General features: G+C 45.5%; 1 protein-coding gene, 1 long non-coding RNA gene and 7 other non-coding genes across 17 annotated transcripts; 1 reads left to right on the forward strand and 8 right to left on the reverse strand.

Annotated features, from left to right (window-relative positions):
* Positions 1-58: 58 nt before the first annotated feature.
* LOC116447975 lies at positions 59-6,023 on the reverse strand. Of its 4 annotated transcripts, XR_004241763.1 has the most exons (12): positions 5,962-6,023; positions 4,785-4,831; positions 4,263-4,305; positions 3,941-3,986; positions 3,526-3,558; positions 3,044-3,136; positions 2,445-2,469; positions 1,973-2,005; positions 1,243-1,292; positions 594-624; positions 354-398; positions 59-182 (listed from the first exon to the last, which is right to left on the reverse strand). It is a non-coding gene; the product is annotated as an uncharacterized LOC116447975 (long non-coding RNA). The 4 variants fall into 4 exon arrangements; XR_004241761.1 differs by having other exon boundaries at positions 59-398; XR_004241762.1 differs by lacking the exon at positions 5,962-6,023 and adding an exon at positions 5,074-5,928 and having other exon boundaries at positions 59-398.
* On the reverse strand, positions 468-542 carry LOC116448462. Its single transcript, XR_004241957.1, has one exon. It is a non-coding gene; the product is annotated as a small nucleolar RNA SNORD47 (small nucleolar RNA).
* Positions 1,355-1,430, reverse strand: LOC116448455. Its single transcript, XR_004241950.1, has one exon. It is a non-coding gene; the product is annotated as a small nucleolar RNA SNORD79 (small nucleolar RNA).
* On the reverse strand, positions 3,383-3,468 carry LOC116448465. The gene has a single exon (XR_004241960.1). It is a non-coding gene; the product is annotated as a small nucleolar RNA snR60/Z15/Z230/Z193/J17 (small nucleolar RNA).
* On the reverse strand, positions 3,641-3,721 carry LOC116448464. Its single transcript, XR_004241959.1, has one exon. It is a non-coding gene; the product is annotated as a small nucleolar RNA snR60/Z15/Z230/Z193/J17 (small nucleolar RNA).
* On the reverse strand, positions 4,056-4,137 carry LOC116448454. The gene has a single exon (XR_004241949.1). It is a non-coding gene; the product is annotated as a small nucleolar RNA SNORD24 (small nucleolar RNA).
* On the reverse strand, positions 4,383-4,449 carry LOC116448468. Its single transcript, XR_004241963.1, has one exon. It is a non-coding gene; the product is annotated as a small nucleolar RNA SNORD75 (small nucleolar RNA).
* On the reverse strand, positions 5,163-5,241 carry LOC116448463. Its single transcript, XR_004241958.1, has one exon. It is a non-coding gene; the product is annotated as a small nucleolar RNA SNORD74 (small nucleolar RNA).
* A 93-nt stretch (positions 6,024-6,116) lies between the features above and the next one.
* On the forward strand, positions 6,117-27,683 carry ZBTB37 (zinc finger and BTB domain containing 37). 6 transcript variants are annotated; one of them, XR_004241759.1, is made up of 7 exons: positions 6,117-6,178; positions 8,032-8,136; positions 10,410-11,359; positions 12,678-12,777; positions 15,550-23,542; positions 25,206-25,266; positions 25,935-27,683. XR_004241759.1 is itself a non-coding variant. In XM_032117834.1 (5 exons), the coding sequence occupies exons 3-5, from the start codon at positions 10,437-10,439 to the stop codon at positions 16,036-16,038; spliced, it is 1,512 nt and encodes a 503-aa protein (XP_031973725.1). In that variant the 5' UTR covers positions 6,117-6,178; positions 8,032-8,136; positions 10,410-10,436; the 3' UTR covers positions 16,039-26,436. The 6 variants fall into 6 exon arrangements, 2 of the variants coding, with proteins under 2 accessions (XP_031973725.1, XP_031973726.1); XR_004241758.1 differs by having other exon boundaries at positions 15,550-25,266; XR_004241757.1 differs by having other exon boundaries at positions 25,206-26,436.
* The last annotated feature ends 8 nt before the right edge of the window (positions 27,684-27,691 follow it).

The following is a 27,691-nucleotide window of genomic DNA, read 5'->3' on the forward strand; positions in this document are numbered from 1 at the left end:
AGCCTGGATCTGTTTTACATCAAGCTGTTCCAGCCAGAAAGGAGGTCACAACACCAGGTAGAGTTTGCAGATTTTTATTGGCTCCAACCAGTGTCAGGCAAACATTATCAGTGAGGTGAAAACACATCAGCTTTTCTAATGCTGTTCATGCAAGTGTAACCCATTTATCAGCAATGTTCCACCTATTAAGACAGACATAAGAACCACTGTCAGGTACCAAACCAGCACAACACACTTTGCTGGGAACATCTCAGACCTTAGAATTTCATCTCTGTTCAGTGAGAGAGTTCAAGCTAAGGTTATCATCACTTGTTCCAACAAATACATTTCATTATTACAGCAGTTACACTCACTTTCTCAATTCTTCATACATTAGTTTCAGAGTTTTGCCTCTTCACCTAAAAATCAAGAAAACACAGTTAGCATATGCAGCAGCACAACTGCTAAAATCTCCACAACAGCTTCGTAACCTCAGATGGAAAAGGAACGGAAAGAGTAATATCACTGTAACTCATTTGGCAGAATCAATTTCATCAGTGGCTACAAATATGCCCAAAAGTTTTTAATACAATTTATCTGTTGTGTGGACTTACCCAGTGGGGCTGCAGACAGCACAATCCCTTCCTGAGGAAGAAAGAAGTACTTTCAGAGTTAACAGACAGCAGCACTATATGCACAGTTTATTTATCTATGAATTTCTATTCACCAAACTATTCTATCTAGAAGGAAGCTGACTTTCAGCTGGCATCTTATGAGTTCAACTTCCAACACCTAAATAGGATGCACAAAGCTTACAAATCCTAACTGGAAATACAGAATTACTAACATTGGAAGAATCAGGGAAAAGTAAAAAGCTACTACTTTGCAATACTCTCTCCCCCAACGTTGTATTTCATGATTTTAAATACCTGAAATACAAGTCCCATAGGTTTTCAAAATGGCTTGAATCTTTGTGAGAGCCAGTTTGGAAACAAGTCTGTACAGCAATCATCTAGAGCTAAATTTGTGTAGAGCCAATATAAAGATTAGTAGTAAAAACTGCTGAGAAGTGACAGCCACAACACACAGGTTTTTTATTTTAATTCCAGAGTGCAGTGTTACAGTGGTGTCCACAGAGCAGCCAGATACAATAAAGGGACAAATCAGGTATCCTATAGGACTAGTTTTAGGTACCACTATCTAAGCATTCAGCACAAAGACAATATTCCAGGAATTATTAAACCCCATGTCCTCTACACTTACCTCAGATACACCCATCTTGTTTCTCACACAAACTCCATGCAAGTTTCACCCTGTAGAGAAGTGAAATTGTACTAACACACTCTTGGCAGTGATTTTAGACTGTGATTGTGGGTACTGTTTCAGCACAAGAGTTTTCCTCAGCCTCTTTCAGAGAGATTCCCATTGCTTAGAATTCATCACAAACAGTACATGCTTAGAGAAGCTTAATGTTATATCACTTGTTTCTCCTTAGAGGGATCTGACCTTAGAATTTCAGACCTTACTCCCAATGACACCTTCATTCACTCTGAGAGCTCTGATCTAGCCATCAAGATAAAACAATTCACCACATAAGCATTCAAGATCAGTGCTACTGCCTGAAAGAGTCCACTAAATTTAAACAGCAAAAAGTTTAATAGCAAATAATTGTACTGCATTTGCTCAGCCCAGAACATGTGGCAACCTGGTAGCAGACCTTGTCTTATCAAGTAGGAATTCAAGTAGTCCATGGCACCTATACATTTAAAATGGTCCCCACTATTTCTTTTTAGTCACAGAAAGCACCTTGGGTGAGTGAATCCTGCAGGCTGCTGGAAAAATCTGTGGGCTTTTTTTTACCTGGTTAAGGTAAAAAAAATCATCAAGAACCCTGCTTAATGCTGCAGCTACATGGTAAAGCCCAGGATCAAGCAACTTCCCCATTCCCTGCATCACAGTTCTAAACAGTCACACTCACGTGTTAGCAACTTACTTTTGCTGGCATCACTTCCCAGCTCCATCACACCTGGAACAAAGCAAACCATCAGGACAGTACAAAAACAAGCACAGGAGGATGAAATCCAAGTCAGGTGCCTGCAGTCAGATAGAGCTAATTACAGACCTCCATGATTGAAGTCAAGGCAGTCATATCTCATCACACAGGCAGTTTACACTGTCAGCCCCTGCACAGCCCTGCTATAGGGCTAGGCTGCTATGGGCAAGAGAGCAAATACTCAATTAGTGTTATCAGAGCCAATTCAAGAGTTCACAGTGAAGAGTTTAGTACACACCTGTCAAGACTGGGCTCCAGCCAGCAGACCCCCTTTAAAACATCCTCCTGTTTTGGCTGAAATGCAAGCCACAGCCAATGGGCCCCTTTTGCCCCTAGGTGACAAGCAGTTAAATACTTAATTTACGGGCATCTGTTGAAATCCTAATACTTGGGAAGCTAAACAAGTACTTACCTTACAATGAGAAATATTTGGAAGCCTGCAAAGAAAAATTTGCTATTACGCAGGGTCCAGCAGGAAGTTACAGCATAAGAACAGTTCCAGTAAAATACTGTATCAGTTTGGTCAAGTTTTAGCCTCATGGGGATCAGAGACCTGATTCAACATCATTTACAGTAGGCTGCAACACTCCCATCCCCTTCTGAAGGCAGGGTGTAAAGCCACTTCCCAGCACTCTTTAATACTGTGAGATGTTCATTCTCCAACTCCAGAGCATGCTGAAATTGCACGAAGGAGCAAACCTCACAGTTGCAGAGTTCAGTAATGTGAGCTGATGCACAACTTGGTTGCACAAAGTTTCAGACACCAAATTCACAGTACTGCCGCATTCACCATTTAGTTTTAACAGGAAAATTCCAGAGATCCTTAACACTACAATTATTTCATGCTCTTATCATGAAACACAGGACCCTGAAGGCACACTTACAGTACTTATATTTGCCTCACACTTTCCAAAAACAAAATTAATTCACAAACATCTCCAAAAGCAAACTCCCAAACACAAATGCACCACAGACAAAAGTAGCATCCATCTTTAAAGGTTTATTAGTTACCTTCAATTAGGAAGGCCTTGTCTTCACCAACATCAGTAACAGGTGAAATAGTTTTTCACACAAAAGGAATGGGGCTCCTCTGTCCACAACAGCCTGCAAAGCAACAAAACGCTTTTAGAACCTGGAGCATTAACACCTAATTAACCTTATTCTGCTATATTTTGTGTTTGACTTCACAACTATATCCTACTCTCTTTCTATTCATCCTACTAAATTTTTTATGTTTAACCCACTTACTGGTCTTCTGAGATAAATTTTCAAAACGCATTCATGGAGCAAAAGAAAGTGTTTCACCTTCAGCTTCCCATATGATTTGTTTGAAGTAGCCTAAGCTACAGGAGGCTGCATCAGACAGGAGGCGAAAGACAGTAACTGTGATCACCACGAGTCATCTGCTGAACTATGCAGTCATCACACAGCAGCCTTTTCAGACAGCAGGGATGAAATGGAGTTTTCACAGATGCCAGCAGTGCAGTATTTACCTCGTATCAGCTTGTAGCTTAATCTCCCAGTGCCTGCAACAATAGAAAACAGAATCAGATCCCTTCAGCCTTTGTGGCCAAGCCCACAAGTCTCCTACTGAGAGACCACAAAAGCCAGATACATCAGATAGGGGCGAAGGATAGAAGTGTTCATCACAGGATATTCTGCTGAACTATGCCATCATCACTGTATCCGCTTTGGAATCATAGTACCAAGCAATTGCCTCTTGTGACTGCTTTGGCAAGTAAATTTTCCCAATAATAAAAAAAAAATATTTAAAAGTTTGAATACTAGCAAGTATAAATTGTTTCTGGTCTTACTGGAAATTAATCGTAAAACACATCCCATCCTTCCTACTGCAGTGTTTCAACAGCTCTGTGGAATAAACCTCTACATAAAGTACATATTTCTTACCAGGTGATGTTCCTTCTGCATATCTCTCAAGTGCAAGATTCAAATCCTGGAAGAAAAAAAACTTGTGAATAGTATATTCAGCAGTCAAAGCATCAAGGGGAATTCTAAGTTGTTGTGCCTCAGAAAACTGTTATGGTGGTTAAAGTGCTCATCACTCCCTTGGTCAAGAGTAGCAAATAAGTGTCATCACTGTGGCACCAGAGGGATAGCTTTGTTTAAAGACTTAAGCTGCTTTCTGATATTATCAGAGCAGAAGATGCTGTTTAGACAAATGGTAAGCACCTTTTATGTTCGATTTTCAAGAATCACTTTTTTTTTTTACCTTGGGAAGAAGTAATATCAAGTCTCCACATTTGGGGGCAGATCTGGAAGAGATAAAAGAGTTGGGAGATTTTTGCAGAACTAGGGAGCTTCTCTGGCAATCACACTCAGCACATTAGAAAGCCTCAGCATGGAGTTTTCAGAAATCACTTCTGTCCACTACTCTTACACTGAAACCATCATAGGCTTTGGGATTTACTTAACATCAATCCCCATAGTTACACATTTTCTGCAACATACTTCAGGAAGTTTTTCCAAAACATTTTTGCTGTGACCAAAGAAACAGCAGTAATGAAGGAAAAAAGGAATCTGGGGGTACTCTTGCAGTCTGGTTGCAGGATGAGCAGTGGTTCATAAACAACAGGAGCCTTATAAACACTCTCCAGGACAAATACTACAGGGAATGCCTGAATTACAACTTCTGATCCTGTAACTCCCTGATACAATAGTACTCCAGTCCAGTTGGTGTACACAAATTCAACATTTGTTAATTTAAACTCTGTATTTCAGGAGCAACATTTACCTGTACTGAAGCCACAAGAAGGAAGAGTGTAGCTGATACATGTTGAACTGAAAACAAGAAAGCATATTAGCACATTCCAAAAAGGATGTGATATTTACAAATATTACTGTGAAAAATCCAAGCAACATCCAAAATACTTTGACTATTAAGCTCTTCCCTGATGCAACCTAGATTTCGGCTCTTTGAAGAAATGAGGCCACAAAAAGTAATTGCTATTATGATTTTTTAAGCAGGACATGATCACTAAACTACTTTGTTTTCTACAGCTTCGATTCTGGTGTATAATTACCGTGTCAGCCGGGCAGGCATGAACTTTGGCTGCTTAGAAAGGCCCACGTGGTGTCTCAGCCACCCTGGACAGGCCACCATAAGTATTCCAAGCCCAGCTCAGATATGTTGGCATTCATCACCCTCTCAGATGTCCCTACCAACATAGTTTTCATCATGTGCAGAGCATATGGAAGTGAGCCATTTCTCTTTAAACGTGCTGAGTTAAGACCCACAAGGACCACGGAGTCCAACTCTTACACTTGTACAGGACTATGGCCAAGAGTCACCACGCGTGCCTGAGAGCACGGTCCGGTCCAAGTGCTTCTCAAAGCCTGACAACCTTGGAATGTGAAGGCAATCCTTAACCTTTCTACACTGTATGCACATCCCAGCTGTTCAGGGATCCTTACTCCTTCCATAACGCTACTACTGCATTTCACACAACGTTTCCCATTTAGCTGCAAAAACAACCTCCTTAAAGCCCAGTGCAGTTAAAAAAATCCAAACCTACAAAAACCAAGACCTATTGGTTGTAGCCACCGCGGGCACGTGACCTCGCCATATTCCACGACCACATCTTACGCGTAACACGCTAGTAGGCAAGACCCCGTAACTTAACGCCTGAAGTATTACCCCGGGCCGTTACCCTCTCAAACTCGTGTGGGGCTCTATGGGACCCTCCTCACACATCCCCAAGGCCGCCATGAGGTAGAACCCCCGGCGGTCTAGGCCGCGGACCGGGCCCGGGCCCGGCCGCGCAATCCACTTCAATCCTCCCTCGCCACCTACCATCGGCGACCCACCCACACCCGTGGGGCCCCCGGGCCATCCCCTGGAGCGGTACCACCGGACCCCGGGCGGGGAATTGCCCCCCACTCATCGGCGGGACCGCGCACAGGACACCCACCTCTCAATACCGCCGCGATCAAAAAGGGGAGACGCCTCTCTGCGCGTCCATTATATAGCACAGGTCACGTGGTGCGGACGCGGCCACACCCACCGGGGCGGGGGTACACGGGTTGGGGGGGGGGGGGGGCCCTCACAGCGTTTCCTTCCGGGGCGCGGCCCGCGCTGGCGCGTTTCGTTTCCGGGCCGGCGCTGCGGGCTCTTCCCACCCCCGGCAGGTGAGGCCGGGCCGGGAGGGGCGGGCGGGGCAGCCCGGGGCCCCGGGGACGCGGAGGGGCGGGAGCGCGGCCTCCGCCTTGCGGGGCCAAGGGTGGGAGGGGCGGGGGCTGGGGGAGATTTGCCCCGCCCGCCCCGCGCACCCCTCGTCTGGGGACCCGGCGCGGCTGTCACGGGTCAGAACGAGCCGCGGGCCCCGCGGCACGAAGGTCCGGGAGCGATGAGGCGGGGAGACACCGGGATCTGTGAACTGGGTCCTGCGGGCGGGGCGGGGACGGGCGAGAAGCTACCGCGGCTCGTCCCAGTTTAGAATTACATTTGGTTTTATAGTTGTTGGCAGTCCCGTTGTAATGTGCAAGTAGCCAAGTAGGTTTATTGGGAAGAAATTGTTACCTGTGAGGATGGTGAGGTCCTGGCGCAGGTTGCCCAGAGAAGCTGTGGCTGCTCCTGGATCCCTTGGATCAGCTTCTGCACCTCAGCCACAGGGCAATGACATCCTGATTCCTCTCTCCTCTGGGAAGTCTGTCACCTCCACCCACCTTTACCTGCAGGCCAGGTTGGACGGGACTTGGAGCAACCTGGGATAGTGGAAGGTGTTCCTGCCCATGGCAGGGGGTGGAACGGGATGGGCTTTAAGGTCCCTTCCAACCTAAACCATTCTGGGATTCTAAGTAGCTCTCTCTGACACCAGGGACAGGACCCAGGGAACGGCTGGAGCTGTGTCAGGGGAGGTTTACTCTGGATATCAGGAAAAGGTTCTTCCCCCAGAGGGTGGTCGAGCACTGACCAGGCTCCCCAGGGAACAGTCTTGGCCCCAAGGCTGCCAGAGCTCCAGGAGCGTTTCGACAGTGCTCTCAGGCACAGGGTGGGATTGTTGGGGTGTCTGTGCAGGGCCAGGAGTTGGACTCAGTGGTCCTTTTGGGTCCCTTCCAGCTCAGGATATTCCGTGAAGTTGACCAGTCACGGTAAATCTCAACCCAAAAGCTGAGGGTTTTCAGTGCAGCTCCCAGGGTGACATTATCTGCTGGGTGATCTGTCTCTGCTTCTTACCTGATGGATCAAGAATTCCACCCACTCCCAGTAGCTACCTCACAGGCTGGAAGGCATTTGCTGAGATAAGTAAAGTCCAAGTCTCAGCTGGTGTCACTTCAAATTGCATTAAAAACGGCATTGTCTCAGTGTGTGCCCTGTGCTGACTCAGCTCAGCCTGCAGGTAAAGGTGGGTGGAGGTGACAGACTTCCCAGAGGAGAGAGAAATCAGAATGTCATTGCCCTGTGGCTGAGTGCAGAAGCTGATGAGAGGTTCCATTACTCAGAGGGGCAGAAATCAGCCTCTGACAGGGTAGTTTGAACCAAAAGACAGATTCCCTCTCCCCAGCCTCTGAGGGGATTGTAACACGCAGGTTCCTTGACACTGAGGTGAGCAGAGCTCTGTGGGTCATAAAGAGTAGATGGATTTTCCCTGTCTTCAGAGCAGGAGCTCACAGATAATTTGTTGGGCTCCCTGGGGAGCAGCTGCCTTCTGACCACAGCTGTACCCAGCCATGCTCAGCAGTTAAGGTCTGATGATTGTTTTTTCCCTTCTCTTTCTGTATATCCCAAGCTCAACCGCTGCTTCCCTCTTGCCTCCCTGGGTGCTCATGGCCTTGGCAGGGGTGTTTCACCCTTGCCTTCCTTGAGAGCGTGCTCTGAGGCTTATTGCTTTAGGAAAAGGTGTTTTGGGAAGGTAGTGAGCTAATCCTGCTGCTAGATCCTCCAGCAAAACCAAGAATGACAAAGCTTGATGTTCACAACAATGCTTGGGAGAACGCAATTCCTTGGCGTTTCATTTTTTCTTTCTTTTTACCTCCTAAAGGGGAAGGGGGCAACAAGTTTTCAGACCTTCTTACTGCATCAGAGGGAAAAAAATAAGGCAGCACCCCCATTTCCTTCCCACTGCATGTAACTCACAGCACTCCAGGTAAGATGTCGGGTTTTCTATTTCCCCTTGTTCTATGCAGTTGATGTTCTACTCCCAACTGTGTTGGCACAGACCTGTGCACTGTGGTTCCCTGATTTTTGTGGGGTTTGTTGCTTTCTCCTAAAGATAGGGAAGGACATGGAGCTGTTGGAGCGACTCCAGAGAAGGCACCAAGATGATCAGAGAGATGGAGCAGCTCTGTTGTGAGGAAAGGCTGAGAGAATTTGGGCTGTTCAGCCTGGAGAAGAGAAGCTTCAGGGTGACCTAATTGTCGCCTTCCAGTGCCTGAAGGGAGCCTACAGGAAACATAGAGAGAGACTTTTTACAAGGGATGGAGTGACAGGTCTGAGGGGGAAATGGCTTCCCACTGCCAGAGAATAGGTTTAGATTGGATATTGGGAAGAAATTGTTACCTGTGAGGGTGGTGAGGTCCTGGCACAGGGTGCCCAGAGAAGCTGTGGCTGCCCCTGGATCCCTGGAAGTGTCCAAGGCCAGGTTGGACGGGGCTTGGAACAACCTGGGATAGTGGAAGGTGTCCCTGCCCATGGCAGGGGGTGGAATGGGATGGGCTTTAAGGTCACTTCCAACCCAAACCATTCTGGGATTCTGTAACAGGGGAGGAGAGAAGAAGCCTTAAGACCTGGCACTGTTCAGCTGCACCTTGTGAAGCTTTGTGCACTCCAATCTGACTTCCCCAGGGACACGCAGCCATCCCACCACTTAGAAATCTCATGGCACAACTCCACAAGATTGACAGGCTGTCCTGCAGCTTCATGTATAGTAACTGAGTTTGCCAAGTTTGCACAAAGCCTGCTTGGGCATATGGAGTATGTGCTATGCTGCAATGTTCATAAATTCCAAATAAAAAGTCTTCGAAAAGCACACATGCTCTTCTGAGTGCCAATCCCTTCGATTCAGAGATTCCTCAGAGTCGGCACTGTGAGCCTTGGCATTCCCAGCCTTCCTGAAATGGTTTTGACATCTGCAGGACTCTGCTTAATCCACACTTCAGATGCTATCCAGCTTGGAAGCTGCTCATTCCATCAATGGACTTTAACAGGCTTATTTACTTTCCTTTTTTTTTTCCTTTTTGGATGGGTTTACATCTAACTTTCGTTCATTCCAAATTTTTACCATATATGGTCAGGGCTTCTTTTCAAACTTTGCCAAAATGAAATGTGGTGATGTGGTGGTGCGTCCCCCAGCCCCCCTCCCCAGCCTTGCTCTGAGATCTCAGAGTCTCCTGATAAGCCTTGGTGGATTCGGCTGAGTGGTGAAGGATCCCCCGACTGCACCAGCTGGGCCGTGAGGTGCTCCCTGAGCCTAGCAGGAGCTCTTGTGTGGTAGAGGTGGGAACAACAAGGAACATCCCAGCCAAGGTGGGAAACAAGGGATGAGCCACGTATAGCCTGGGTAAACCATTTACCTGGACTGCAACCCGAGCAGAGCGGCACTGTTGTGAATCGTAGCCCAAGTGGAACAGTCCCATTATTATTCTACTTGGGAAAGAGTCCAGGATTTACTGACTTAGGGTATGGCCAGGATGGGAACTTAGTGATGACCAAAGTGATTTCTCTTGGGACCCTACAAAAGTGATCCTGATTGAGCCCTCTGAGCTCTCCTGGGTTGCAGCTTTTTTTTTCACCTTCCTGTTATATATTTTCTGGCACATGTCAGAAGTGCCATATATGATGGATATCTCAGGTTAACAAGGCACTTAGGATGCCTTCAGGTCAAATGTGTGCTGGCCAATTTTTCAAAAGTCTCAGGAGGATTTAAGTCCTGGTGTCTCCTTCTCAGTTCCTGTTTTACAAACGAGCTTTCCTTAGTACTTTCCCTTTTCAGAGTGCTTAGAAGGTATAAGTGGTGAGTATTTTAATCCATTATGCAATCAGGTGCCCATTTTTAGTACCTGTGCCATTTTTAATGTTCTTTTTACATGTAGATGCGTTTTTATTGAGGCTGGCAGAACAAAGTGTTTTGCATGCTGAAGCCACAGGGAATGGAGATCTGCCCGGGACTGGTTTAGCAGAACTCTTATGTAGGGGGATGCATAGCATGGAGAGATCAGAGAGCTTTTTTGATGCTTTTTTAAGTGGTCTCAAACACACTCATTTGTGACAGAGCTGCTGCCAAGTGTGTGGCAATTCAGTGGGTGAGGAAGGTCTCTAAAAACTCCAGTGTTTCAAACTATGTGGAAGAAGGTGAAAAATGTTCTAAATTCAAATGATTTGCTCTGCTAATGATGGGATCTTTTCCCTCTTTTCCACTAGAGTCGTGCACTTGCAGCTGGGACAGCCATGGAGAAGAGTGGGAACATTCAGCTGGAGATTCCTGACTTCAGTAACTCTGTCCTGAGCCACCTGAACCAGCTGCGCATGCAGGGTCGGCTGTGTGACATCGTGGTCAATGTGCAGGGCCAGGCTTTCCGTGCGCACAAGGTGGTGCTGGCTGCCAGCTCGCCCTACTTCCGTGACCACATGTCCCTGAATGAGATGAGCACCGTGTCCATCTCTGTCATCAAGAACCCTTCTGTTTTTGAGCAGCTCCTCTCCTTCTGCTACACTGGCAGGATATGTCTGCAGCTGGCTGACATCATCAGTTACCTGACAGCTGCCAGTTTCTTGCAGATGCAGCACATCATAGACAAATGCACACAGATCCTTGAGGGGATTCATTTCAAAATTAATGTGGCGGAGGTGGAAGTGGAATTGAGCCAGACCAGGACAAAGCATCAGGAGAGACCACCCGAGTCTCACCGGGTGACGCCAAATCTAAACCGTTCCCTGAGCCCACGTCACAACACCCCCAAGGGGAGTCGCCTGGGCCAGGTTAGCACAGTGCTGGATATTCGGGAGCTCAGCCCACCTGAGGAGTCCACCAGCCCCCAGATAATCGAGCAGAGTTCAGATGTGGAAGGCAGGGAGCCCATCCTGCGGATTAACAGAGCAGGACAGTGGTACGTTGAGACGGGAATGGGAGAGCGCGGGGCACGGAACGACGAGGACATGCGGGTGCTGGGAGGAGTGCGCATTAAGACAGAAAACCTGGAGGAGTGGCTGGGGACAGAGCACCAGCCCTCAGGAGAAGATGGGAGCAGCGCTGAGGAGGTCACGGCCATGGTAATCGACACTACGGGCCATGGATCGCTGGGTCAGGAGGCTTTTGCCTTAGGGTCCTCTGGAACCAAAGTGGTCAGGCCAACCAGCAGTGAGATTGACAGGTGAGTTTTCTTTAACCTAATTACTCACCTTTGCTGTAAGAGGAAGTTTTGCAAGATTGTGACTTGGCTGGGTCAGTCACTTTGGAACATTTTCTTTTTCTGTTTCCTGTGGCCATCTTAAGCGTAAGAGCCCAAGGGTTTTTACCTGGTGTTAGGAAGTGTATCCAGTTTGGGTAATACTGTTTTGGCTGGGTAGTGATCAGACCAGGCTCTCCAGTGGGAAATTACTTACTAGCTCTTAGAGGTTGGATCTCTACCTCTCGGTGTTTCAGCTGAGGTGGGATTTTTGTTTAAAGAAGATGTTCAGTTCAGCCTCAGTAGATACCAGACTCTGCATTCGGATTAATTAGGTCATATACAATATGCGTTACACAAAGTGCCATTGCACTGGTGCCTTCTGGCCTGAAAATCTGGGGATGGTTCTGGCTGAGAAACAAGCCAGACACCAGCTCTAGGGCAAGGTCTTCCCAGTGGCCCACGACAGCAGTGGGCCCTGGGTTTACGTCTTCTGAGAGAGTTGAAGTGGGAACCCAGTGGCCTCCACTGTTGTTTTGATTTATATGAGAGAGCAGAAAGCCTTTGTTGAAAATGAGTGGTGAAATCTGCTGTGTTTGGATTCTCCATCCATCTCCTTCCCCTCCAGCATTTGCTTTCTTGCCCTAGGCTCAGGCCAGAGAATGGATTTGATAAAGGGCAGGTCTGTTGTATTTGAGGGGTTTTAATTCTGGGATTTCCCTTCACATCTGCCTCTCTTCTAGCTCAATCCCATGGGGAAACAGCTACCTGGAAGCAGTGGATATTCTGTCACTTGTCACTTAATAAATCAATCAGTGGGAACAATCTTGAGCTGGCCCTTGGAGAGCGATGCTTTCCTACTTCCATATCTCTTTTTGCACTGCAGTCTGTATGCTCTGTTTCCCACCTGCAGTCCATCACATCCCTTGTGTTTCACACTGGGAATGGAGGAGGAGGGTGTGGGTGTTGGAGGAGAGGTGTCCTCTGAGAAATGGTTTCTGTCCTACTGTACAGTTCCTGAGTCACCAGGCCCATATTGGTTTACTCATGATAGCAACCCCACTCTGTTGCTGAACTGGAAGCCATATAACTTGGTTTTATTTTTCAGATGTTTAGACTGAAACCATAGACCGGTATGATTTGGTTTTTCCATTATACTTGCACTGTTCCACCTCCAGTGTGTTAGCTGATGAGGATGAAAAGATGCTATACAGGTGCCTCTATTGCTCATCACTTGTTCTAAACACTGTAGTGACCTGATGCCCATTAAAAATTTCATTTACACTCTTCCCCCACCCCACAGATTTAGTCCTTCTGGCAGCATGGTTGCTGTGACTGAGCGGTACAGATCAAAAAGCGAGTCTCCCGGGCGGATGGATGAGCCCAAGCAGCCCAGTTCCCAGGTAGGCAGATCAAGAAGTTTGCGAGTAAATGTTGGCTTGAAGGTGAAGGAGACTGTGTTGTGATGAAGTGTGTCATATTTTATATTTGCAAGCAATAATGAGTGTGGTACAAGGACTTTTTACTTTGGCAAGGGATTTACTTGCTCACAGGAGAACATGTGCTGGCCATGTACGATTTATAACTGATTCTGTCTGTTATTTGGGATTTTGGTCAGGTACCTGGAAAACACAAGGAGTTCCTCTTGTTGTTTGAGGGCATAAATATCCACCCTTATTTTGGGCAGGCCACCAACTCCTGAGGAGAAACCCCATTTGCCTGCAGAGCTGGATCTGCCCTCAAACACTGGCAGCAAATGCCTGAGCAGAGGGAGGAGGTGTGGCTTGGCTTCTGTGGAAGACAGGTGACAACAGCTGAACCTTTCTATGCTGGTACCAAAACCATTCCCAAAAGCCCTCCAGGCACTACACCAATAAACCTTTCTGGGTGGAGTGTCAAAGAGCTGTGGATTTTTACAGAGGTCTCTGTCTCTTCTCCAAGTGACTGTGTTGCACAGCAGAATTTGCAACATAAAGGAGCTCTGAATTCTCTGCTTCCTTGGGCACAGTTTTGGGGTAGGAGGGAGAGATGCACAGAAGTGGGAGGGCAGTGGGCTGTAGAGTGCAGCAAAGTGGGACACGGCAGTAATACCTGGGCCTTATCATTTTGGTCTAATTTTGTTGCATCCAGTTAGTGTCACAGTGCCACTGTAGTGCAAGTGTGTCAGCCAACACAGTGCAGAAGGACTCTTGTGAGCCTGACAGGTAGGGAATGTGTTAGTGCATAACCAAAGGACTTGGCTGGAAGTGGGTAAGGAGATACTAGGCTGCTTTGCCCTTGAGTAAGACCAAGTGAAGCAAGGGGGAAAAAACTGTGATTGCTGTCTGCTGACTTTGTTAGACGCTTCCATAAAACAACGGATACCTTTTTGTTCCTGTTTTGCAAAGCTTTGTTTTGTGTCCTCAGAAGACACTGAGAAAATTTCAGGTCAAACCAACCCTCTAGGGGAAATGTGGCTTATTAAGCAATTTTAGCTCTGCCTACAGAAAAGCTGCTCTTATTTCTTCATTGTGAGACAGCCCCAAACATGAAACCTTAGGCTTTACACACCATGGGGAAGTATCATCACCTTCAATTCTCCTGGCATTGCCATATACATAGTAAAATAGCCTGCCTGTGATCCCTGCCCAATGGCAATGGTAGAGTGGAAAGGAAGAACCAGAGCTTTGTGTATCTCCTTTAGTCCTGAGCAGCTTCCCTATGCCTGTACAGCTGGATTCAGCAGCACCTGGGACAGGTACACTGCTGCTCATGCCTGCAGAGCCCTGGCTGGTGGAGGAGATACCCTCCTGCTGTTACACTGGTTTGCTTCTCCACATTTGGCGCCACTGGGAAGCAGCAGTGGGAGAGTAAACAGTGCATTTCCAGCACAGAAGCATTCTGGTGTTGGTCTGTTTCTGCTCAATCTGAATGTGATGGCCAGAAGCGTCTGTCCTGAGACCAGGCTTGTGGTTCAGGTTGTCCTTGGCTGTTTGTCTGTGTGGCTTCAGAAAATACGGAGGAGTCCTTGCTGTGCGAGCTGGGTCAGGCGCATCCTTGCCTGCGATGCCACTGGGCTGGGATGGGTTACACAGCCAGGCAGGCAAATGTGACACATTATAAAATGAACCCTAAGTTCATTTTATTCATTTATTCACCTGAATAAAAACCTATGTAAAATGACACCTGAACTTTCAGATACAATTTGTGGTTTGCTCCCCCTTTGTTTTACTGCAAGCTCATCAATTGGCTTCTTTTTTTTGACTCTTAGTAAGGAATACAGAAGGTGATACACTCAAGTGTTTTAATAAAACTGGCACAAATTTTAAAAAAAGTAACAAGTGTTGACACGTGATCCACAACTGAATTGGTACTAGTTTGAAAGCAAATCAGTGGGAGATCCCAAGTCAGAATTACGATTTAATAGGAAAACTAAGATAAAGGCAATAATACAGAAACACTGGCTTAAACTGACAGAGTCAGGATACACCCTGTCGGTCAGGGTGGTGGTAGCAGTCCGATTAAATGGTGGCTGCGGTCTTCCTGAAGTGATAGATGTGCTTCTGTTGAAGCGGTCTTCCTGTAGAAGGGTCTGGTCTTCCTCTGAAGGTCCAGCGGTGGTTAAGGAGCTCTTGTACTCTGGGGATTCAGTAGGCAAGGCTGCCTGTGGTGTTCCAAACCTCAGATTATATCCAGGTAGGAATGCTTGGTTCCTCCCTCTGGGCAGAACATCTCACAATGGGATGATGTAATTTTATGAGTAAGGCAGTGAGACTTGATGGCCCATTAACAGAAGGAGGGAGTTATCAGGGATGTGTCATGGAAGAGATAAAGAACACTGCCCCACCTGTTTTTAACAGTTTATGAAGATGGTGATATCATACTTTTGGTTACATCTTACATTGTAACCTAAGACAGTGGCCAAGCGCCCTTGTGTCAAGGGCTGTCTTTTTTTCCGCCAGATCCAGGGAATGGCTTGGCAGAAGGGGCCTCTGCAGTAGTGGTTTCTAATTGATTGCTCGTTTGTCTTCAACGTTTGTCTTCAGTTAAGCACTTAAATGTGTGCTTGAGGCTGCAGACATTAGTGCTGCTGATTTCGAGGTTTGGCACGTTTTACTGTCTGAACCTGGGCCTGATCCTCTCTGCAACTTGTTTTAGGTTGCTTGGTTTTTAAATCTATGCTATTTCTTTGGCAGGGGGAGGAATCAGCCATGCTTGGAGTGAGCGGTTATGTGGAATATCTGCGGGAGCAGGAGGTTTCAGAGCGCTGGTTCCGCTACAACCCACGGCTCACATGTATTTACTGCGCCAAATCCTTCAACCAGAAGGGTAGCCTGGACCGGCACATGCGGCTCCACATGGGCATCACACCTTTTGTCTGCCGCATGTGTGGGAAGAAGTACACCCGCAAGGATCAGCTGGAATATCACATCCGCAAGCACACGGGCAACAAGCCCTTCCACTGCCATGTGTGCGGGAAAAGCTTCCCTTTCCAGGCCATCCTCAACCAGCACTTTCGCAAGAACCACCCTGGCTGTTTGCCCCTGGAGGGGCCCCACAGCATCTCCCCTGAGACGACTGTCACATCCCGGGGGCAGGCAGAGGAGGAATCTCCTCCACAGGAGGAGGCTGTGGCAGTGGGGGAGACGGCACAGGGATCTGTGTCCACAACTGGGCCAGATTGAAATGTGGCTGTGGAGTCCCGGGAGAAAGGACCGTCTTCCCCATTCTTGGCTCTAAAGAGTCAGCACCAACCTGGCAGGCTGGTACTGTAATTAGTGCAATGCCACCACTGAACAGAAAGAAGCTCCCAAGATGTTGCCAAAATAGAAAAATCTTTCTCTCTCTATCTCTCTCTTCCTCTCACACACCCACACACACACCCATAGAGTGTTAAATGTTTTTCTCCCTTATTCCTCCTCCTCTTGGAGAAAAACAGAACAACTGTGTCTATTAGCTTCTTATTCAGGGATTGACAGGATTTTAAATTTTTTTACTGTTCTGTAGTGATCTGGGACAAGCAGTCATTTGTATTTCTGGACAGCGCTGTGGCCCAGCAGGGCGTCCCGCCGGCAGTGCCGGGTTCAGCCACAGAGCCATATCCACTGCTCCCACTCAAGGGGAGAGCAGGGGCAGGGGGCTGTTGCCTTTCTCCCTTCCCCAAGTAGTTGCTACAGTAAAGAAAACAAATAGACTGTCCTGGTGGAACCTGCCTTGCCGGAGCGTATTTATCCCTGTCTTATTTTTGGTGTGTCTCTTTACATTTTTATTTAAACTGTTATTTTAGGGCTTTGGGCTTGCCTGTTCCAGGCATGCAGCTCTGGTGCCCCTTGTTAAAGTGGGCACAGCTACAAAGTGGTATTCCAGAGGTCAGCAAAATGTGAAGGAAGCACTTCAGCTACTGAGAGTGGAATTTAGCAGCTGTGAGGTTTGCTTGAGACTCTGATGCATTGGGAGAAGGGCTGGAGGGGTCTTCCAGAGGAGGTTGTCCTCTGCTGGTGCTCTGCTCTGGAGAGCTCAGAGCATTCTGATGTCCTGGCTGGAGCACTGCTGTGCTTCAGGTGTTACCGAGGGTTAGGAAGAGATTTTCTGGAGTGGCTGAATTGCAGAGTTAGAGGCTGGCTACCAAAGTCCTCCTTCACCCCTGCTCCCCCCTCGACTTGATCTTTTAGAACAGCAATACAGGATATGGAAATACTGCAATGCTGTTGTCACAGCCGAGCAATCGCAGGTGGTTGCTTTTAAACCTGTTTCTACAAACTAGTTTGATAACTTTTTTATCAACGAAATGCAAAAAGAGAACCCTATTCTATTTCCTTTTAACAGTTCAGGAGACTTAAAAGATAAGTGTTCCTAGAGCAATCACAACTCTGTCCCCTTGCATGGACTTAACATTTTTGTATTCTGAGTAGCTCTGATGTTTAGAGCAAGTTTAGCAAACCTGGAGAGACATGCCTGCGTGTGTATTGTAGGTGTTTGCACGGGCTTACGTGGTTCATAACCAGAAAAGCATGGGACAGGTAGATAAGTGCAAATATCCTGACATCTTTTCTTTAAAAAATATGCAATATTTTAAGAGTTTTCTCTAGTTCTGATGCCAAGTTGTCCATGATGGAGAGGTGGAATGAATGACAGGTTGTGCATATCAGGTTTGGTGAAGGAGTTCTCTTGAGGATGTATAATGTGTATATGATAAGGAAGGGTGAAGTTCTGAACCTTAAGGTGATGGGAGGAACAAGGAGACATTGGGAAAGAAATACACTTCATCTTGCTTCAGCAAGAAAGCTGGATGAGCGGGGGCTTAGCAGGCAGGAGACTGACCAAGTGACAATAAAGCTTGACCTGCAGTCTGACTGCAGTTTTGGGCACATGGAAATGTCTCCAGCCCTTGCTTTCTCTATCTGCCAGTTGGTACTCGGGATCATTTTCCTGCCCCTTTGGAGGGAATAATTTGGAGAAGGGCAATATATTCTTGCCTTGCTTTGTAGACTTTTTTATGTGTGAGCGGTCTCACTGTTCCTCCCATCTCTCTCTCAAAAAGAGGTGTGGCTCTGATGTGTTTTTGTGTGTGGGGAAGGGCTCGGTGCCAGTATCATGTGTAACAGGGATGTGCTCCTACAAGAGGAACCTTTGCAGGTGTTCTGAGCTGGGCACCTGCAAAGTACCATTTCACTGACCATTTCAAACAGGAAAACTGATATTTCACCTCCATTTTCCTTCTGTCCCTTCTTCCTCCTCTCCTGTCAAGGGCATCCATCACACAAGGAGTGATTTGGCACCCAAACAACCAGCTCCGTCAGGTTTCCTGACAAAGTTCAAACAGCATGGTACCAAAACAGTGAGGTTGCCAGAGAGCAGTGGCAGAGGATGAGGTGAGAGGGGGGCCAAGGTAGGTTTTGTTCCAGTCAAGGTGTGGGGAGGAGTGGAGATGTGCTGCTTTAGTCATAGCTTTTGAAGTTACCAAAAATGAAAAAAATAGTTAAAAACTTTGAAATCTTATCCTGTTCACACTAGAGAGCATCAAAAGTTACTTTAGTTGCTTAAAAGATTTTTAAGTGTTTTAAAATAGAAATTTTAAAAGAATACTACCAAACTATAAAAACGTAAAATTATTTATATACATATATTATATAAAAATACAGTGGGAAAGTTTCCCTGCTAAGCTTGCTGTGAAGAAAAGGGGGAAGGTGCAGTAACTGCTACACAAGCAACATTTTTCTGAGACAGGTGGCAACCGTAGTGAAGAAGGGCTGACATAAAATGGTGAATGCCTTTGTTCCCATGGCATAGCTGTGAGTTTCTTGAGCAGGTTTTTGTTTTACTGTATCAATACTGTGAACGAAGGAGCATCCAAACAGTACAGGATGCCAACAGTGCATCCTGTTTGCTGATTCACTACTTCAAGTGGCCTAGTGAAAACCATAAAATTGGTCCTTCATACTTTACTAGGCTGAAAACAAAGCTTGTGAAAGGTTTTTATTTTTTTCCTCCTTTATGTTTGCTTTTGTTTTCGTTTTTGGGGGTTTTTTTGTGCAGAGGTTGCCACTGTATAAATTATCATTTCTGATTGCATGCAAAAGAGCCAATATTCTTGCCCAGGCCTTGCTGAGGTGAAGTTTATAGCTTGTAGCTAGAGTCAGTATAAGGTATGGTAGTGGGAATCATTTTGATATTGTTTCTGTACATTTAATGTATGTGTATGTATGTGTGGGAATCATGATGTCTAATATTTCTTGAACAGTGCTGAAACCAGTTCAGGCCCATCCGCACTAGACAGTGGAACCAGTTCTGAAGGAATTGTTATTAAACATTTCTTTCAGTGGTTGACTTCCTGAGTGCAGATGAGACCAAGGTTCAAGAAAAAAGGAGTCGGAGGTCATGTACGGTATGGAGAAACCTCATGTGAATTTTCTGGCAGTGGTGTAGTTACTTAGAGGTTCTTTCCCTAACAGAATGATACTGTGTTCTGTTGCCTCTGTGTTGGTGTGGCTCTTGACAGTTGCACCAAAGCTGTGGAGAATCAGATGCCAACTTTCCAAGTGCAAATGCTTCTGTGATGGGTTGAGGCACAGCTTTGCATTCCCACGTCTAGCTGCATCTTTTTCTGCCAAAACTGTGATTTCAACTGTGATTTAAGGAGGATGTGAAGAGAACTCTTGTGTTTTAATACCTCTGTACGTAACATTTTTGTCTGCTTTAGAGTTAGGGCTTACTAACCCATTTGTTTTCTTGCCTCAGGCAACAGGGAGAACACACTCTGGTTTTACAGTTTGCTTTCTTGGAGGTGGACACATTTCTTAGTTCTTTGCTCTCAAAGAACTCACCTCCCAAATGTGAAGAGTTGTAGTTATCTCCTTAAGCCTGCAGCAAGCCCTGGTGCCAAGTCTCAGCCAAGTGATGTGACAGTTGCCACGGCTGTTGCCTGTTGCTGCCAGGTTCCCTGTGAATAGCTGTGAAAATAACAAGAATTGTGTTAATACTGTGTTGCTGCTTTGGAGAAAAGCTAAACCTCTTCGTCTCAGGAGGATGATTAATGTGAAGCTAGTAAAGGGAGAAGGCCAAAATGCGATGGGAGGATGTGAAAACAAATTGTGCTTTGTATTTCCAGCAGCTAGAGGGGGATAAATGAGAGGCTTTATGGAATGTGAATTTGTTACAGGAGGCTGAGAACATGCTTAGAGCTAACTTAGTAAGATCCAGGGATAGCCCGGTGAGAGCCAGAGCAGCCGGTGGAGATGGGCAGTCCCTCCTTGTCCTCTCGGCATTGTCCACCATCCGGTTCAGTCCTTGGACTTTCCTACATCTTCTCTACAATATTTTCAAGCTGTGATCTGTATAATTTAACTTTAATTTGGGTGCCTGAAAGGCAGAAAGAACAGAAAGCATGTTCTGTCTCTGCTGCTCTTTTAAACCCAGAGAGGTCAGCAGTGACTGACCCTGTTCCCTTCTGACAACTATCCAGAGCTGGAATAACATTGGGAACAAGCTGTAGCCCTCCTGAAAAGCATCGTGGGGCTGGCTCAGTGCAGAGGGCATGTAGCCAGGATTTCAGCCCTCTCTGAATTCAAGGTTGAAATAAATGGACAGGACAGCTCTCCCTGCTTGTCCTGCTGTCATTTTCTGACAGTTCCATGGCTGTGTTTCCATCCCACAACTCTGCAGCAAGAATGTCACTTAACTGTGAGGTGCCCATTTCAGGAAGTGATTCCAAGCTCTCTGGTTTTGGAGCAGAGTCCTTGACACTTTTGGGTGATTCAGCCCTAACAAGGCCTTTGCAAGAGCAGAGTTGTAGCTTTTATTTGCTGCTGACTTAATCTCTCCTGCAGAATCCAACATATAAATAGGAAGACAGCTGCAAAGGTGCCATTGATTTAGGTGGAAGGTGGCTTGGAAGATAAGTGGGATCAGGCATCTTGAAAACCAGCAAAAAATAGCACTTAAAATTATTTAAACTTTACCAAACTCTCCTCTTTGATCCATGACATGCCTGCCAATTTAGCTGTGCCAGCATCCAAATGTTTCTGCAGATTAGTGACATCAAATGCTGTTCTGGCTCTGCTGGAAATATTTTGGGGATGGGAAAAGTCCCTGCTCACGGCAGGACAGGTGGACTTGATGACCTCTAAAGGTCCCTTCCAACCCATACTATTCTGTAAGTCAAGAAGCTGTAATTCAAGGAGACTTTTTTCCAAGGTCTGGCCTTTGAGTTTTCCCTGGGAGCTGAGCCTGTGGCTGGAACTGCAGTTGAAAAGTCTGGGAACCACTGCCATAGCAAAATAATTGTGGTGAGCATCATTCCTGTCACAAGGTGAAAGCCATGCACAGAGTTTTAATACCTGCAGTTAAAGAGCCTAAAGAGGAGCTCAGAATTCTTATTTTAATCACTGTCATTTAAAGGATATTTTAATATTAAATACATATGTATATGTGTATGTACATATATATATATATATATATATGTATGTATGCGTGTATATATATATAACCAAATAGAAGTTAGAACTATGCAAACAGTACTGGCTGCTTCTTGAAACTAAAGTTTACCAGAACATTTTGGAATAGAGTAGGTTTGGAGTAGACTTGCTGTGGGGTTTTTTTGTTTTGTTTTATAACCAGTAAAATGCAGTAGACCAAAGTTTTGCTGCAGTTAGTCTTACTGGAAATTTAGGTTATTCCTAACCTGGAACCCACTCAAGTGGGTTATAAAATTACCTGAAGAGTCCTACCATCTAAAATATTTCCATCTGCTGAAAGCCTTTGGCTTGGCAAACACAGGAAAACACAGAGGCTGGGAATTAGGAGAGATTGAATGTGATGTTTGAGCTGGGAGCATTTTCTTTTGGATGTAGGATTGAGTTGGCTTCAAGCAATCTTCCTACTTGGGAGAATGTCCATTGTGAGATGGAGGCAGTGCTCAGAGCATCCCCGGGATGAATTCTGATTTTGATGGAGGTATTGGAAAGCTTTCTGCTGAATCTGATGGTACCAGAGTTTAGGCTGCTGGGAGAAATTCCACATGGTTTCTGCCATTTCTTTGTGTCAGATCTGATCTTTGCTTTTAGGATTAACTGCAGTGTATCTGTAACTTTCAGTGACCTTTGGCTTTTTACTCCTGGAACTGTAGACAATTCAGGTTTCCCATAACATTATCCTCATCCCAACTGTGAACAAGTTACTACTATTTCTTATAATTTATTGTCTTTCTGTTCCTGAATGTCTGTGTGGTCCAGCTGGTCACCAGCAGCACCTTCCAGTGCTTCATTAGCTTTTATGCACAGGGAATTGTTGCAATGGAAAAGTTGACCATGCTAGTTGGAAGAGTAGAAGCCTTTGGAGAATGACTTTTGCTTCCTCTAGCTGTCATTAGGGAGTGCACACACACATACCTGTATATACATATATAGAAACAAATATAAAGTGTTTCAATATAAACTCATTTAGCATTATTCTTATTTAATTTTAATCCAGTTGTAAACCAAAGTATTACAGCTTGTGAAATGATGTCTCTTGGAAATAGGAGGAACTTCTTTTAGGTGGGAAATCTGAAAGGTCTTTGGTGACAAAAACATGGATACAAGTAAGACTTTAGAGCTTGTGCTGCTGGGGAGTTGTAGCCTTGAAAGGATTTGAAACTTGCTGGGTCAAGTTGGATGGTGGGGCCTTTTGAAGGTGTTCTTCATGGTCCTTTATAGTTTTGTCATAAAACAAGGACACTCTGGCAAAGCTAGAAATAAAAAGGGAGAAGACAGCAAATCAGACTGATCTGGCACAGCTGGGAGCTGGGGAGGAAGCCACAAAACCAGCCACTTATGTATTTAGGAAATGAGCTGTTGCTATTTACTGATGTCTAGAAGTGGCTGGGGGTTTGTTAATAACTTCTGTGAAGCTTCATGTTCTGCTGTCACCAGTGGGAAGAAATAATGGGTTAAAAGATCTTGCTGATTTTCTGTGCCAGGGAATAATTACCTTTCCAAGGAATTAGCAAGTGCTAAGAACAAATTCACATCTAACATGTCCCGCAGGCTAGGCAGCAGCTCTGCTTCTTCTAGGGAGGAGGAAGACAGCTGAAATAAGAAGAGAGCTTATCTGTTTTCAGCCATGGCTGGGGCTGGCGGCACTGGAACTGCACAGGGGGATGGGTAGAAAGGTGGAACAGCAGCAAAGCATCACTGGGAAGAAGTGTGTGTATCTGGCATGCCGTAGATGCTGTGGGCAGGGAAATGCTGGGTTTGGAACCTGCATGGGGGCAGGAGCATGCAGGAAACACTGCTGCCTTGTGAAACAGGTGTCCAAAGATGCCTATCCTGGCACATGAGAGCTGAGCAGCACCAGTATTTTTCCTGCTGCAGCTGTGAATAGTAAAGAAGGAAAAGGGGTCAGTCCCCTGTGGGGACAGATTTGCTGTGAGTATTTCAGAAACTCCATTGGAAGGAACTAAAGGGGGGGGGAAGTGAAGGGTGGAAAGGGCAGTATCAGCCTTCAAAGTGCCATTTTCTCAGTTTTCTAGCAAGTGTTGTGAACTGAAGTTTGTTTTTGTTTCAGTGTTTTCTCCTTTACCTATATCATTTATCCTATTTAAACTCCACAGCTCAGGGGAGGGTGCAGAGAAGATGGAGCCAGACCCTTCCTGGAGGCACGCAGTGGAAGGAGGGGCAGCAGTAGGCAGCAGCTTATACAAGGGAAAATCAGGTTAGGTATGATAAGACATTATCTCACCATGAGTACAGTCAAACAGCATTGGATCAGGTTGTCAAGAAAGGCTGGGAAATCTCCATCCTGGCAGAGTGCAGCCTCCAAGTTCCTGTTTCCATTAGACTGCACCAAGCTGTATTTTTGTTACTTTTTTTTAGTTTTATCGTGTAAAATGGGCAGCTTTACTGGGCTTCCTAGTTCATATCAGTTAAGCTTTTGAAACAGTCAGGTATTTTTAAATACTGCTGTGTAGATTCCTTGTTTATTCTGACATATTCTGATTATTTTACTGCAGTTACCTAAGGCAGTACTTAAAAAAATCAGTGCATTAATTTTTTTGCAGACTTTCAGCTTAGTTTTTATTAATGTTCTTAACACCTCAGATCTGTGGTGAAATGGCTGCATTATTTTTATACTGCAATGAGGCTTATTTATTTAAACCTTCCCATCACCTTTGCAGTCAGACCCAATACCATTGGCTATGAAACTGTGAAACTAATGAGAAATGAAAAATGAAGTTGAATTGATTAATTTACTTCTGGTCATAAAATACAGAAAGTGGCAGTATAAAAGGATAAAATACAGTTGAAATTAGGTACTCAAATCACAGAATCATGGAATGGGTCGGGTTGAATGGGACCTTAAAGCTCATCTTATTCCAACCCCCCTGCCATGGGCAGGGATGCCTTCCACTAGAATTCCAATAGAAATTACTAAGTCTAGGGCAGGGGGAGGAGTCACAAAACTAGTCTGAGAGAAACAAATTTTAACTTGATTATGCCAATTAATTGGCTCCCCATTTGGTCAAGTTTTAAAAGCTGTTTCTTGAGTTTTCCCTGGGCTCCACTCATACATCTACATGTCTTGGGCATTGGTTTGATACAGGGGTTTGTGCCTCCGAGAGTATTTTCTGAGAGTTTACATGTCTAAAGAAACTGTCTGGATTACTGTGAAGCTTTTCTTGAATCCTTTCTTGCCTGTCCATTGGTAACTGAACATGACTCTTGGCTGCAAGAGGCCGGTGGGAGGAGGGTGGCAGCTGTGGGTGACACTAACAAGAAGTGGACTATACAGTTCTCCTGCTGACAGATTGGATTTCGGAAGCCCCACCCCCACTGTGGTTGTCCCCAGCCCAGGGGGTTCTTTCAGTCGATGTTTGTTTGCAGAGGCTGTTTATAGGGCAGCCTGGATCTCTACTGGAGATGCAGGGAAGGAGGGTGTAGGTGGCATGCAGGCACTTTTCTCATGTGTTAGAAGGTTTCCTAAGCCAGGGTTGTGCTTTTGGGGGAGGCACCCCAGGTGGGATTGAGAGTAGAATTTTGTCATACTCTTTGCTTAAGACTAATCCCTTGAGCTCCCCTAAGGCGCTGGTCTGGGCAGAAAGCTGACACCAGACAGCTTCCAGGGCTGTGTTGTCACAGGGCAAGTGCCAGTGAGGAATATTGGGAAGGAAGAGAGGAGGGTTGTCATTCAAATAAGGCATGGCTCTTTTGTGTTGGTGGGTAACATGGCTGACATTTAGGACAGGCAAGAGCAATCCTGAGTACCAAAGGAGACTTTTCCGAATAAGGTCTTTTAGAAACTGAATTAGGAGGAGAAAAACATGCACCTCTATGTTCTTGCAGTAACGTATTCCTTACCTTGTGCCCCACACTTGCAGGGAGAATTAGCAAAGGATGAGAAGACTGGATCAGATGTTAATTCATGGAAATGGAAGCAAGGTATTCAAAGCACTGCTTTAGTCTGAAAAGGGAAGGGAATGAATGCAGTTTTCCCAGGCCTCTAGTGTGTTAAACACTAGCTGGAGCTCCCACGAGCTGTGGCCCCATTGTCCCCAAAGCACCCCTTGTTTCCCTGCTGTCACCCCAGTTTTCCTGCACAACACTGTGAATATGATTTCAGTAGCTCTTTCTAAAACTTTGTTTTTCTCCATTAAAACTGCTCAGAGCAGGAAATGCTGTCCTACTGCAGGAGCAGATGGGATGTGACCCCCAAACAGGGCACAGATAGTTGCGTAGTGGGAGAAAATTTTAAGAGTTAAGAAGGGAAGTGGCTTTGTATAGCAATTTGCTAATCAAATTTCATCTTGTAACAAGCTTAACTGACAATCAATTTCTAAAATATAAATGCCTCTTAGAGGAAATAGTCAAGTATGTCTTTACCAGAAAGATTTAACTGGGATAACTTAAAAAAGAGCATGGGATTTTTTTTCCTTTTTTTTTTTTTTTTTTGATCAATCACTCCAGAAATGGAGTTGCATTAAGCAGCAGCATAATCACAGGACAGTAACTACCTCTCTCTCTTGGAGTGCTGAGGTTACCACACTACACACTCTAGCAGCAAAGCTTTCACTTTAAAGAGATTTGTTTTCCTTACCTCTGTGTTTCAGAAATGCAGGTCTGCTCTGTAAAGTGACTCTATGAAAATGGCATCTGGCAGGAGCAACAGGAGCCCCGTGGGGTCCAGAGTCCTTCTTGGCCTTCAGTTCCTCACTGTGACCCTTTGCAGGTTAGCCATGGGGCTGTGACAGTTCAGGGGGCTTTGTCACCTCCCATGTGCTGTGTGACAGTGAACTGTTCCCTGAGCCAGAGCTGTAAGACCACATTCCTGCACTGGGAAATCAGTTAATGGTGGGAAAGGTGAAGGAGAATCCATCTCCCTCCTGCCTCCAAGGCAGCAGGCAGCAGTAAAAAAAAAAAAGCAATAAAATAAAATACAAACACTTTTATATGCTGTTCATTAGTCAGCAGATCTGACTTTGCAAATTTTTATATATATATATATACACACACACACACACAGAGAGCAAATCTCTCATGTGAAAAGGTGCCATTTTTTTTCTAAACAGAGTCCCTTTCCAAACTAGAACAGCACTTTAAATAGGTTCCTCTAAAAAAAAAAAAAAAAAAAAAAAAAAAAAAAAAAAAAAAAAAGCGCAAACCCTTTTCTGCAGCAATGCACTTTAACTGGTCAGACAAGTACAGCTGTGGCTGTCTTGGGACACAGCTGTATAGGCAGGCAGCTCCTGGGCAGCCACAGCTCAGGGGGAACAACGTTGCTAGACCCTTGGGCATGGCAGCTCTACCTCCGGCAGCCCCCGGGCTGGCATAGCCCCCATGCTGCCCAGAGCAGCCCCGCTGTGCCCAAGCACTGATGGGGCTGGTGGCTGTCAGGGGACTTTGTAATCTGTCAAGAGAAACCCACCCTTGCCTGTCAAGAAGATTTAAACCCCGTTTTTTAGCAGGTCAGAAGTTGCACCCAGTTACAACCCAGCTGGCAGCCCAGGGCTGAGCTAAGCTGAACAGCAAAGCCAGGAGAAAGCTGTTACTGGGGTTGTGGGGTTTTTCCATAACATGGATATGGAACCCTTGTCAGTTCAGTATTTTTTTTTCTTTTTTAATCCAAGTTTGTGTGTCCTACATTGATTCTGTTCTGAGCTGGTTTGCAGAGTAACCATTTGTAACAGAAATTGTGCTGTCACCTTCAACTAGTGACCTATAAATCAAACCTTTTTAGGACAAGTGTCCTAACACTCAAGACTTACTTTTCACAGTTAAGAAATTTCCTGCTGTACTAATTATTCTTTTTTTATTATTTTATTTTATTTTTGGTTGCAGTCCTTATTTCAAGAAAAAAAGTCTGTGTTCAGACTAGTCTGGAGTAGGCTGAAGAGTGAGCCTGCTGTAACTTGTGGATATCAGACTGTTCTTCAGTGATTTTCCAAGCTGTTCCCAAACTGGTCCTCCATGACTGCTTCCCTATTCCCCTTCCAGCAGGCACTGGCCGACAGAAGCTCCATGGCCATTGGGTCCAGGGACAGCCAGCACTGCTGGAGGGGGGTGGGCAGGGGTGGCAGGGGAACCAGAGTTGGGAAAAGGGGAAATAAAACCAAGGTAGAGGGGACTGTACAATTGCATTGAAAGCAATTTAGCAAAAAGCGCTCTCATCAGACAGCTTTAAGAACAATGTGAATGAATACTTAGCAACTTGGGTAGGAATCTTGGAAAATTCTATAAATGTATACTTGAAATTCTGTTTGTATTTAAAAAAAAATTGCATTTTCTTCTTTCTTTTAACACTGTGTAAAAGAACATTATGCATGTGAGTGGTTTGAGAATTAAATGGTTTAATACTCAAATCCTTGTC

The sequence above is a fragment of the Corvus moneduloides genome, chromosome 9 (assembly GCF_009650955.1).
Source record: "Corvus moneduloides isolate bCorMon1 chromosome 9, bCorMon1.pri, whole genome shotgun sequence".
NCBI classification, from domain to species: Eukaryota; Metazoa; Chordata; class Aves; order Passeriformes; family Corvidae; genus Corvus; species Corvus moneduloides.